The sequence below is a fragment of the Temnothorax curvispinosus genome, unplaced genomic scaffold (assembly GCF_003070985.1).
Source record: "Temnothorax curvispinosus isolate PA1 unplaced genomic scaffold, ASM307098v1 QBEX01008326.1, whole genome shotgun sequence".
NCBI lineage: Eukaryota > Metazoa > Arthropoda > Insecta > Hymenoptera > Formicidae > Temnothorax > Temnothorax curvispinosus.
In genome coordinates, this window is record NW_020218106.1 from 395,223 (window position 1) to 409,650 (window position 14,428).

The following is a 14,428-nucleotide window of genomic DNA, read 5'->3' on the forward strand; positions in this document are numbered from 1 at the left end:
TAATATATAAAATATGTCCAAATATGTATTTTTCTTTTACATAATCTCTATTCGTATAAATAAAAAAAATAATTTGAATTATAATTAAAAAATAATTAGGAAATTATTTTTGTATTCTTTTTTTACAAAAACTAAAATTGCAATTGGATTATATAATATTCTATGTATAATTATATTTTACATACAATTGTTACATTTATACACATATAATTATATACAGCTAATTTTTTCTCATTGCCTCAAACTTCTTATTAAAGAATAATGCAAAAATTCTTTTTTATTATTTTTTATTTCTTCTTTTTATAATTTTTCTTGTATATAAGAATATATATTATAAACTTATTATTATATAATTATATATATTAATATTATATATTTTTATGTAAAATGTTTTTTAACAAGCATCCAAAAATATTTTTAACAAAGAGGTTTAAAGATATTGTAACGTAAACAATTTTCTTTTAAAAGTAAAATAGATTTTTAAAAATTATGTGTGCAGAGTAGATATTTTAACCTTTAAAAAAATAAGTTACAAAAGAATTATATGTATATTGTTTTGCAGTATTGAAAATAATAATAATAAATTTATGCACATTTTAAAAAGAGTAAAGTACAGCTTCAACCCATTCTCAATTTTAACAGCATGAAATATCGTATATTAAATGCTAGTGATGTAAATTAAATGCATAAATGACATTTTTTATTAAGTTAATTAAAACTGTTTCTAATTTAATTTCGTACTTTATACAGATGTAATCTTGACTATTTAGAATTAAATTACTGGAAATTAGTGCATGATGGTTAGTCTGAATAATAACACAAAAATGAGGAAAAAACAGATATGAGCACGGTATATCCAAGTATTCAAAAAGAAATCTTGTTTTAATCTAACGATAAAAGCACTCCAATAGCCAGTCTACAATGAGTCGTTAGTTGTTAGTCAGATGTCGGAAGAGAATCAGAAGAAATAGTCATAAGCGTATCGTAAAGCAATTGGAAGTCTGTAATCGGTGATCGTAAGAGATGGCATTTGGCCAATTGCTTACGATCGCCGATTACAGACTTCTGATCGCCTTATGATACGCTTATGACTTTTTCCGACTCTCTTCCGACATCTGACTAACGACTCATTGTAGACTGGCCTTAAAAGTTAAAAGCACTCTAAAGAATTCAGCCGCTGCTTGAAAATCCAACGTAATGACCTTTCCGTGATCAATAAGAAATAAGAATATCTTCCCATTTCTGCACGTTCTTGAAATGTTTTTAGAACATCTATGAGTAATATTTGAAACTTTTTATTAAAAAAAAAAAAAAAAACAATATTTTATCATGAAAGGTAAAGAGATAAACGTCAGCGAACGAAATGACGTTTCTTTCTAATGTCTTATAAAGTCAGATGTACAATGTAAAGTCATTTAAAATTACTTCAGTTTTACCAATAAAATTATATTACTCTCCTGAGAGATACAAAACGCATCAGACAATATAACCGTAGTTAAAGCAAAGACATAAAATAGCACATCTGTTTTAATAATGTGTATAACAATAATAAAGTTGTAAATTTCGTCTTACTTTGACTGAAATGAGAGACATTAATTTTATAATATTGCTATCTAAATTCAAATTTAATAGCTAAAGCTACTAGCTTATTTTCGAAAACTTTACGACGTTGTGCATAAGTTCGTTTACGACATTTTTTAATACAAAACGGTTTTTGACGTTAAATTCTAAAAAACTGTAGTGTTCTATGTTATATTAAGTTTTTTCTCCTATTTAAAATTATATTTTAAAATAAAAATTATTTTACGTACATATTTTACGTACATTTTATACAATTCACATACTTTCAAGTTTAATGTCATTATCATTTATTTTAATATAAAATAATTGTTATCATAATTCACATATAATGTATTTATTTTCAGAATAACTATCTACAATGTGTGTAATCTGTAATGCATAAAGATTATTAAAAACATAAATGTTTATCAATAAATATTGCATTTTCTAATTAAAAAATAAATTTCTGAGAAATTTATTTTTTCATAAATTACAAACACTTATTGCATATTACAAACACAAATATAACATAAAAGTGAAAAAGTAAAAATCGGCATCATATATTTAAAACTTAAAAAACTTGTAAAAACTTTGTAGAAAATACACTAAATAAAAGCAATGTGTTACAGATACAAAATGCCTCCAATTTTATCTTCAACTGAAGCAAAGTTATCTCTTTCATCTTAGTCCTTTTGGAAAATCACTATGTATCATTTTATTGTAACATGATTTAAAAACAAGATTTATATTAAAGTACGATTTTTTATAATTCTGTTATTGCTAAAAAAAATTTCAGATTTTTTTATTGTACGTGACAGAATATATGTAGGTATATCAGAATTTTTAAGATTAATATTATTGTGTGTTATAATTGTCTAGCCATGGTTAGATTTCCTTGTACAGATCTTATAAATGTTTACACGATTTATCAACTGCCATGTCTACGAAATTTTATTGCACTGCTGTACGGTATTTACGTTGAACTTTTATTATATCCTGACACTCAAAGTGCACTCATGGCTTTATTGCCCAACATAGCAATCACTATTGGTTTTCGATGAAATAACCACATGCACATTGTCAATAACGATGATCGATAATCGAAAGTTTATTCTTTGTAGAGTAGCGATGCACTCACGAGGTACAGCAGCTTGACACTTGCTCAATAAAAAAAAACTAATAATGATATTATTAACCTCTCCTACAATACTTTTAACATTCTTATTTAAAAACATAGTCGAGCTTAATCGCCCAGTTTATCTACATGTATCAAAACGGATATCAAATAATAATTCATATATGAAGAATAAAGCATATATAGAGCTGTAACAGGATGTTCGTGTTAAATAATTTTTATTTTCAATAAATAATATTTTTTCAACCATAATAAACTGCGCGCCAACATATCGTCAGACTTGCAACACGTACAGTTCTGGTTGGTGTAGTAAAATTCTCTCTTTCCCTCCCCCCCTAATTAAATCGTTTCGATTTAATTTTGATGCTAAGCATCTAAAACTGTAAAGAATTTATTGCGAAAAATATTACCTCAGCCAGGATATCAGTTCGAACCTGGAACTTCTTTTATTCCATGAAGGGTGTCGTACTCTAATTTGACCACTGAGCCATGTGGTAATATTTATCGCAATAACCTATTATTAAACTGAACTGAAGAACTGAAGAACTATTTAATAACAGGTTATTGCGATAAATATTACCACATGCCTCAGTGATCGAACTGGTATGACATCTACCCTTCACGGAATAAGGGAAGTTCCAGGTTCGAATTCTGGCTGAGGTAATATGTTTCGCAATAAATTTTTTACAGTTTTAAATACTTATCATCAAAATTAAATCGAAACAATTTAATTAGAGGGAGGATGGATTTTACTACGCCAATCAGAACTGTGTAGTAAGTCTGACGATTTGTCGGCGCGCAGTTTACTATATGGTTGGAAAAATATTGTTTATTAAAAATAAAAATAATTTAATACAAACATCCTGTTATGGCTCTACGCCCCATTCTTCATATTTGAATTTTAATCATAGAAGCCTTTTAAAATTATTAAATCATAATGTTGTTTTTCTTATTAAAAAAAAAGTAAAATAATATAATTCCTTCAGAGAGAGAGAGAGAGAGAGAGAGAGAGAGAGAGAGAGAGAGAGAGAGAAAGAGAGAGATATGTTTAAACGCTCAATAATGATACATAAAGTACGACAAAAATGTTTTCAACAATAAATGTTATTTTCTACAGCTTGTAAATTATTATTTGCACAATAATCGGAGAATTTTGTACAATAAATATATATATAGCAAAAATGTATGTAGTAAAATTAATGTAGTAACAAATATAACAAGAATTCTTATAGTAAATTAAACATTAAATTCGAATATAAAAATACATGAATATAAATGAAAGTTATGCGAGGAATAAAACAATGAAATTATTATCGAAAGATAATAGAAACCCGTTCGTAATCATCAATTTCAATGACATTAAATTTGATAAAAACTACAACGTGAAATTTAGTGTGCAAATTAATTTTAATTTTTGATATAAAAGATTTTATTTTCTTGTAAAAATAAAAAAAAATTATTGCTTATGTAAAAATACGGGATAAATATAATAAATTCCTTAACATAAAATAAGTCGAGTGACAATAATTCTTGTTTTTACATTATTTCTAAATGACAAAAAACATATTTTTATGTTCTTAGCAGTTATTATAATTAATTTAATCTTTTTTTTGTGTAATTACTTTGTAAATGTTTGTCATAGTAATATGGCTCTAAATTAGATTTTTAAAAATTTTATTTTAATGAATACATTCGACGAAACTAATTTTATTAGGAAATAACTTCATTAAAACTTAAAACCTTTGTAATTCTTTTTATAGCATGTAATCATGTATAATTATGCCGAGATAAAAATTAATTAGCCATGTAAATTAGATCCGCATTTATAAAGCAAATTCAACTCCCGGATCCTACCTTTAGATAGGATCATACTATAATCTTGTATTAAAATTGCCTAATGAAACATAAGTCGCCAGTTTATGAAGTAGAATGAGTCGTGTCGGCTAGATTCGAGACAGAGACGAACGAACCTTTCGTCCAATCTGAAGGACGACCTGGACAGGTCGCTCCATGCGCTCATGCTCCGACTGCGTCTCCTGCAAGACTGCTGCGGTGTCAGCAGTCTATTGCTGCTCCTTCGCCTAGTGGACGCCAGATTCTCTGCTTGAAAATACACTCTAGGCGTTTTCTGCTGGGATGCGTTCGGTGGCGTCGAGGTCGGCGTGACCGCTGGCGAGGTATGGAGTTCCGGCAAGGCCTCGTAGTCCCATGCTCTGGCGCCCATATCGAGCAGGGGCACCGACGAGGCTGCGCTGGAACTACGGACCGGGTCCCGAGGCTTGCGGTGACAAAACAGGGCGAAGATCTTACAGCACCCCTCGTTCTCCTTCTCCTTCTTCTTTTTCTTCACTGCCGGCAGCTTCACTTTGAAATAATCACAGGACGTGTGAGATCTACCGGCGACGTCCGGCCACATCGTTCCTTCGACCACATCGCCGTAAATATTCTCCAATTATTTAGCAGAATGGTTATAATTGGTTGACCAAGCACGATGAATGAATCCCAAAAAATATGTAATTGGTCGATAACACAGAGAAAAAGTTGACGAATCTCGTACGAACATCTTGAGAAAATAATACCCACTAACGCGCAATAATGCTGAATAGCTTATTATAAAAGATTTAAAATTTGTCCGTTTTTTCTATTGTTTATAACTTGCTTCATTTCGCAAAGCTATGTCGTAAATGCTTGTATAACTTTATAGCATTTTTGTGTTCATATGCTGAATAGTCCATTAATCTTGCATGAGCGTAGCTTCAATATATGTTATAAGTGTATTTCGTGCACTCATTGTTCCTTTAATTATCAAAATCAAATTTAAAGAGAAATCACTGTCGGTAGAAATCCGAAATCCGTACTCAAACATTGCAAAAAATAACCAAAGCTTTTCTGTTTCCAGTTTTTAAGAAGGCTTCAAAAAAAGATTCAATTAGAAAATATTATTATTATTATATATATATATATAGTAACAAAATTGTGGAGAAAATACTTAAAGTTGTTTCGCTATTGTAAAAGTTTATTACGTTCTAGCCAAGAAGTATTGTCTTTCTTAGAGGAGTAACTACAAATACTTGGAAAAAGTAAGTTGATGAAGGAGAAACGAAGGTAATCTTTGTGACCTATTCGTGATAAAAAAAACCCTGAAGCGATCTTGAATAATTCCAATCTTGTACCCGATTCACCGAGTAAATTTATATTAGAAAGAATTTGTAAGTTCTGGTTCTTCAGAAGTGAAAGAAACGCTTGCTTCTTATTTTTTTTTTGTCGAAATAAGATGGAAGACTTGCAGATGCAGTAATTTTGCGAGGTAGTTTCACATAACTAAAATATTTACTGCCTTTTTGAGAATATTACAAGTTATTGCCTAAACCGCTATAGTTGATATTATTCAACTAATAAGCTCTTAATATTATTAACAGCATTCATAAAAATTCTGAAAAATGTCGTAACTCTAAGCATTAATTTCTCCGATGCTAATTTACATAATGATTCTAACAATAAACATTTACTTTTTAAAAGCAGTTTCTCAAAATTCTAACTTTCAACGAGCTTTAATAAATCTCATTAACTAACATCTTAATATAATACTATCAACTATATATACTTTTTTGTTAACTATGTGGATAACAATTTGCGTCGGCTACTTTTGATCATTGAAAATGCATCAAGAGCGTATAATAACAAACAAAAAAAAAGAGTAACTTGAGGTTTTGTCCTGTTCTTGCCTAAAACCGTTGTTGAATTTTAAAACAAAAATGAGAGTTTCATGAAGCTCACTTTTTCTTGCACTAGTACTTTTGACATCAAGTGACGCTCACATTGAAAATCATTATCGCAAGATAACAATAACGATTGATCGTAAATAACAATGGAACAGTGTAAAGTATTAACGCACCTTGCGTAACTACGGAAAAGTGTATTCGGCAATTCCCTTGGAATCCTTCTGTATTGATTCGCACTTCTCTCTTCGCTCGCGAAATGAAAATACACTTACGTTAAAACATTTTGCGAGGTGTTGAGTGTCACATTTTTTATCTTTTGAGCAAAAGTTAAAAGAGTTTTCTAGTACTCCGTTGGCGTGGTCACTTTTTATCAAAGTAAAGCAACGTTTATTTTAAACTTATGTTACTTCACATATTTTTTTATGCATCACGAACCTATATAAGTTATTAACGATCGTAGTCACACGCACAGGAGCTAAACCATAAAAAGTATTGGAGTACCAAAACAAAATAATACACCGCTCATTTTTTTGGATGATCTCTTTTTACTACTATCTTTTTCACTGAGCGAGAAATGCACGTTTTATATGATGAGAGTTTTGCTAGAGTCTCATTCCTCAAAATGATATAATAATGTCTACTGAATGCACAACAGTCTGATTGATTGCTACTGTCACCGCGACGGCGGTCATAAAAGCATCTGGAGACGCATTCGTTTGCACGGCACCGTCTGACCTGAATGACGTCACATGATAATCGAAGGTCACGGTCAACGGATATAGCAACTATAACAACGAGAACGCGCACCTTTGCAAGTTACGCGAGCTCAATTTTACTTAATATCTCGATGAGATTATATCATCTTACTTTAACGTCTTACTTAACAAACTCCTGAATGCTTATATCTTTCCATATATCTCAAGTTTAGATTGTGTTTATTGTTTAATTTATTGTAAGCTTCAGATTTCATCGATATATCCATAAATCCATACTCCAGTGTCTCAAATATTTTATTAGATAGCAATTAAATTTCACATATGTGAGAATATTCACTTTTTTGCCTCTTAAAATGTCAGTTTAATGTGCGGAAAAACAACAGCTGTTTTCTTGTTTAGACAACAAGAGCTTTGGATCATGTAGAAACAGGGTGTGATTCTTCATGTCATGACATACATCTCACATTTAGAATACAATAAAACCACTTTTCTTGAGAATTTGTCAATAACAAGAATGTATTCAATCATTTAAATTTTATCTTTAATAATCTTTGTTGCCTCTATTTCGTAACATTTCTTTACGTTTCGGAAACGTATCTCAAACACATTCCTGTCCAGTCACTTAAAAATTCTTCTTTATATATCAATTTTTCATATAACTGGTATTCTATCGTAAGTATGAAATTCTTCGCGTATCAAAGAAATTCTTCAAAAATCATCAATGAGAAGGATACCGAAAACTTCAAGTTCTCGTTTGATACCAATTAATAAGCCGTAGTACACTCGCCGTAGGTGGCAGGGTCTCACGAGGATACCGTTCCACTGTCACTTCTGGAGACAGTTAAGGGAGGATCGTTATTCACCTCGTCGTCCTCCGATTCGCTGTACTCAAGAACAGGTGTTTGCATTGTTAGGATCTCAATGAGATCAAGACCTCGATCAAGACGGTAAGTGGTGCGCTTTTCATCACTTATTTAAAGATGAAACTTTTGAGAAAAAAGACATAGTATCTTTAACGTTGCGATCTACACGCGTTCATGATACTTCCCAGCTGACATCGCTGTCCCTTGTCTCTTTGATTCACGAGTGTCACTAATGCGGAATTTAACGGGTGTTGTGCCGTACAACGACGAAATGCTGCATCGTCCTTGACATTCGTCGAGCGCGTCGCGACAACTGATATAAAAACTGGTACGACTTGATCACACCCTTAAAGAGACCCAGAGTAGCCTCGAGAACAGTCCAGTATAAATATTACAATTATCTCCACTTCCTCACGTAATACGTTACGTTCTTGAACTGAACGACGTCGGGAATCGAACACCTTCGCGAACAATCTGTCCTCATAAGATATGGAATGGCGGAAAACGAACAGCCGAACAATCGTATTGTCTCAGCCAATAGTGGCCTTTTTCGCGGCGTGAGAGAGGAAGACCAGCTCACAGCTCACTATCCCGTACTGCGGTACACGCTAGCGGTTTTCTCTCGCGCGCCACCCCCTTGCGCCCGACCGTCCAACCCCGGTATTCCACCTTTTCTCTCTAGCTAGCTCCATCAAGCGCGCTCTGTCGCGCTCTCTCTCTTTTTCTATCATCGCGCAGGGTGTAATCGTCGTTTATCTCACTCACTCCTGTGGACGTTGTCCTTTTCCGTCTCTTCACCGTCCGTCGACACCGCCGTGAAAGGGAGCACATACACGCACATGGCGCCGCCGTTGTCAAGGCGACTGCGCCACTTTGTGGAGTACGTCGGAGATCTCCACCTCTCATCATTACAGCTTAGCAGTCCGTCATGTCCAGGCTGCTCATGGATCTCTCGTGTCCCGTGAATAATAAATGACCGTGAAATCGAGATAAATGACGATGACGCATGCGATTTATTCATTCCCTAACGTGGTCGTGTTTTCAGTTTCTTCATCGTTGTACTTCTTGAGAAAAATGACACTACCGAGCTGCAGCCAAAGACGATTTGCAAATTTTTTGTCAAAGAAAAACGCATGTTTTCGTGAGTCTGTCTTTTCTCTCGATGCATTTCTAAGATCGAAAAGAAAGCTGTAAGGTGAGACCGTAATGCATCTGTTTTTCTGAAATTCTTATGCTAACTATTTTTAGTCAAGCGAATTTGTTTTCAAACAATTATTTTTATCCAACTGTAATACCGTTTTTCTGTTTCATGATATTTTATTAATTAAATTATTTACTAATTTTTGTTTATTAACTTTTGTTAACCTCTGTGAATGAGCATCCCTGTTTAATCAGCGAGGTAACACGTACTCTATTAAGGGTATGTTTGCACTTTTGGGGCGGTAGGTTATATTGGTGTAACGGAACTGTGGATGAATGGACGGTTCGGAGAGACAGCATCGATTTGCACCGGGAGCCAAGCTAAACTTGCGTGACGAGCATGCGCTGTGCACAGGCGGAAGGCTTGAAAATCTAAGTGACCCACGTGGTTCGCTACTGTATGCACCGAGAGTTTGCGTAATAAAAAGTATGAGCGCGAGAGACTAATGTTTTTAATGGAGTTTTTTCATGCTATTTGTAATCTGATAATTGTCATTTTTTTAAATACAACTTCATGCTTGTAACACACTTTTACTTTTTATATACAAAAGTTTAGAGATAAAGATTCATGACACGCGAAATAAAACCGTGCTTGTTAGTGTTTATAAAAGATTAAAAGCTTTTAGGTACTTAAAGATTACATAAAGTACCTGGTAAAAAACTTTTTATATAAAAATATACACAAACATACAAATTATATATAAAACATGTCTAAATATGTTTTGAATTGTTTTCTTTTATTTGGATAATCTGTCTGTATATATAAAATAAATAATAAAAAGAATAATTAAAAAATAATTTAAAAAGTAACTTTTGCATTGTTTTTTTTTTACAAAAAGTAAAATAGTAATTAGTTTATATACAATATTCATAATCATATATGTACATATATAATTATATTTATATTATTACGTTTATATGTACAAGTTTTCTCATTTTTTTAAAGTTTACTTTTCACAAAGAAGCAATACAAAAGTTATTTTTTCCTAACGCGAGCGTGAAATGGGCCGCTTTTCGTGCTTGTTGAGTGAGCAAAACGATCCATTTTGCAATGATGACGTAAGCGTTGAAACATGGAGCCATTTCTCAACTAGTGGAGAAATGAAATTGTAAAACAAGCGCGAAAAGCGGCCTGTTTCACGCTCTTGTTAGGAAAAATAGTATGAACAACTCGTGGGAAGAGTGGTCGAGCCCAAATGAGTGTGATGGTCACACGAGCGAAGCGAGTTCACACTCATTCAGAATCGATCACTTTTTCCACTAGTTGTACAATATACTATTTTAATTATATTTAAATATTTTTATTATTATTTCTATATATAAAAACAGAGATTATACAAGAAGTAGAAAACATATGGATATACAATTTTTATATGTGTACAATAATATATATTTATGTACGTTTTTAGGTTTTTATATATACAATTTTCTACTAAGTATTTTTCAGATCTTTTTACAAAATGATGTGTATCTAGAAAATTATATCGGGCTGTATATAAAAAATATAAAATAAAAATAAAAGGTATTTTAAATATTACAGAATAATCTTAATATATTACGCTAGTAATTGGGGAGGGGAAAAGCCTTCGGAGCGTGCGGATGGTCGGGAATTAAACGGAGTGGAAAAGAAGTTTCGGGGAATGGAGTGAGGCAGGAAGAATGGAGCGGCGCGTTGGAACCGAGGGAGGAAGAACAGAGGAGGCGGAGTAAATGAAGGAGACTCCGAGAGGGAAATAAATGAAGAAAGATCCTGGAATTACGGAGAGAAGTCTTGGAGGTTAGGACACGGAAGAAGCCTTAAGGAAGAGGGGGAGGAGACGTCAGAGGTGAGGTACAGAGGAAGAGATGAAGTTGCCATGACGGTAGGTGGCGCGCGGAGCGGGCAGACGGAGAGACAGCGTGAAAGCGACGAGAGGCGATGGTAGGGCCCCGGCTGGAGCTGAGACGGCGCGGGGTGCCGGGCTCTCCAAAAGAGTGGGTTGGCACCACTGCGGGGCGTCGAGGCGCAGCATATGGGGCGACGAAGGAGAGATGGACTGTCGCGGCGGCGAATGGGGAGCTGCTAGGGAGGTCGATATCGCGCAATTGATCGAGAATGATGAGTCAATCGAGAAAGAGGAAAGCCCGGCGATAGCACGTGAAACGAAACTAAGGCGAAAGACAAAGACGGAAAGAAGACGAAAATAGCGAGCTGAAGGAAAAGAGGCATAAGAAAATAGAAGAAAGGAAGGAAAGAAATAGGCGGAGGTAAAGGAGGTAGACAAGAATAAAAGAAAGGAAGAAGCGGACTGAGACAGAATCCGAAATAGAGGAAAGTGATAGGAAGGAAGAAATTGCTGATAGTAGAGATAGAGGAAGAAGAAGACAAAAAGGAACTTTTCAATAAACGGTGGAAAATGAAGAAGAGATGGGGGGTAACCGTAGACGAGGAACTGACCAGGGAGGAAAGACACGTGAGATGGAGGATAGAAGAAAAGGCAAGAAAGGAAAGAAGATTAAGAAACTCAGCGGTAACCACAAGTAGTCGAATATGGATCAACGGAAGAGAGATATACTGGAATGAAGACAGGAAGGAATGGAGAAAAGTGTGAGGAGAGCACAAAGAAAAAGAAGAGAAGGAACAGTCTGCAAGAGAGGGAGGAGAGGAAGGAGAGAAGGAGTTGGGGCTGAAGTTAGTAAATGTCTTTTTTTTGCTAACTGGTGTGTTCTTTTGTAGAAAGGTCGCGGAATCTAAAAGGGAGGAGAGATTGGGGACAGCGGAGACGTGACAGAAGGAAGATGAGAGGAAAAGATGTCAAAGAAAAACAGATGGAAGAAAATAGAGGAAGAGCTAACAGGAACTGGAAGGAGCAGAGGGAAGGATACGAAGGAAGATGATAAAGGGGTTAATAAGGGAAAGGGAGAGTCGGGTAACTAATCCTGTAAGATCGCATAATGGCCAGACTTTTTTTAATACGGATATATGTAAAGGGTTGGGAACGTCCCTGCAAAACGCCATGTAACAGCCTCCTTTCAAGGCCGAAAGGCAATTGAAATAAACAAATATATATATATTACGCTAGTAATTAAATGTTGCTATTGTAAGATATATTACTATTGTTAACAATTAACATGATTTTATTACACACATGTTGTACATTTATTGATATATATGTACATATATTGATTAAGCCAAATATTCTCATAAGAGATATAATATCATATATAAAGTTATTTTCTCAGTATTCTAACTTAACCATTTATTTATAAGGCATCGGACACATCACTTTACTATTTATGCGACAAACTATTGTATAATAACATTATTTATTATATGGTGTATAACAGATTATACGTATTAAGTTCTCTTTTTTTGCATTATTTAATTCATTAAATTTTTAATTAAATTATAAATCTATTTCAATAAAGTCGGTTTGTATGTAAAACGAAATAAAAAGGATAGATTTTTATTATTGATCTTTCATCGTAAAAAAAGATTTAAAGGTCCTAAATTTTTAATTGCTTAAGCATAAAAATATCAAATGTTTGACGAGAATATTATAAAGGAAACGCTATATATAATACTGATTAATAAAAAGAACTGAGGATAAAATAGTATATTGTACAACTAGTGGGAAAAGTGGTTGATTCTGAATGAGTGTGAAGTTGGTCGCACTCGCTTCGCTCGTGCGACCATTACACTCATTTGGGCTCGACTACTCTTCCCACGAGTTGTTCATACTATTTTTCCTAACAAGAGCGTGAAACAAGCCGCTTTCCGCGCTTGTTTTACAATTTTATTTCTTCACTAGTTGAGAAATGGCTCCATTTTTCAACTAGTGGAGAAATGGATCGTTTTGCTCACTCAAAACAAGCGCGAAAAACGGCCCATTTTACGCTCGCGTTAGGAAAAGATAATATATGTATATGAATAAATACTGCAATAAAGAGGCCTATTAACAAGCAAATACAAAATTGCCAAATATGCAAATAGCATAATTGATTGATGCGGTTGAAGAACAGCGTATAAAACTTCATAAGGATAATAACGGAGAAGACAAGCGTGCATAACGAGCAGAATATTGTGCCATTACATGGCACATATATAGCTTTATTTCAAAAATATATCGCTTCTCTGTTGCACATTCATTTTTTAGACAGTAGATTGTACCAATCGGATTAATGGAGTAGTAGATTTGTGTTTGCGCATCAGAAGCGTAATTTGAATAACAAAATAAACCTTTAAAATCAATCAGGTGAATAATTCAATAGCTTTTAATTTGTTTTGCTCGTATTATTATTTTATACAATACTACACAAAAATTGTTTATACCAGAGAATAATATTTGCATAAATACTGCCTATCTAAAACAAAAAAATATTTGGCGAATTTATTTCATAAAATTTGATATTGTCTTAATGCGATGTAAAACATAAATATTGAGAAACAATAAAATTCAAATTGCAAATAATATAATAAAATATTCTTAACTGTAATATTTTCCCTTTTTTTTTGTATTAAAGTATCATAGTCAGTTTTAAATCCAGTATTTTTTATTCTTTACACAATATGCAAAACATGTAAAGATAATAATATACATTAAATTAAAATATTGTAATAATATACATTTATATCTCTAATTAATATATATTTCTTATACCATGTAAAACATAAAGCACTGCTCACATTAGCTTCACAATCAATGCAACTGCAATTTTGCAGGCTTTTATTGCTATTTTTACCGCATGTACCGTTATTCAAAATTTAATTATACCAAATTAATACCAAACAACCCAAAGTGATCCAATGCATGATTAATTTGGTTTCTGAGCGATAAGATGCTTTCCGCATAGGGACATGTCGTAAACGTGAATTTCATTAATAATGTCTTGGTCTGTATAAAAGCAGGTAATTCGAAGATATGAGAACACCATCTTGAGTGAACATCATGTCAAAATCCATTTAATTTGTGGTTCGCATAATATGCAAGTGAGAATATATTAAAAATTTCTATAATTAGCAGTATACAAGTGGAAAATAGATATTAAATATTTTAAAAAAAATTATTATTTAGGTAATCAGAAGCCAATTTAAGATTTTCATAGAAGTAAATCTTTTCACTAAGCGTTTTGTGACACACACACACACACACACACACACACACACACACACACACACACACACACACACACACACACACACACACACGCACGCACGCACGCACGCACGCACGCACGCACGCACGCACGCAC

At 33.3% G+C, this 14,428-nt stretch overlaps 1 protein-coding gene across 8 annotated transcripts in view; it reads right to left on the bottom strand.

The window, feature by feature from the left end:
* Positions 1 to 8,814, bottom strand: part of LOC112457807 (potassium channel subfamily T member 2) — a 247,764-nt gene extending 238,950 nt beyond the window's left edge. For 3 of the 8 annotated variants that reach the window (XM_025021055.1, XM_025021054.1, XM_025021053.1), the window contains exon 1: positions 4,666 to 8,814. In XM_025021055.1, the coding sequence (XP_024876823.1) occupies positions 4,666 to 5,111 (446 nt within the window). In that variant the 5' untranslated portion in view covers positions 5,112 to 8,814. The remainder of the gene's footprint in view (positions 1 to 4,665) is intronic. The other 5 variants (XM_025021051.1, XM_025021050.1, XM_025021048.1 and 2 more) reach the window with 5 other exon arrangements.
* Between the last annotated feature and the right edge of the window lie 5,614 nt (positions 8,815 to 14,428).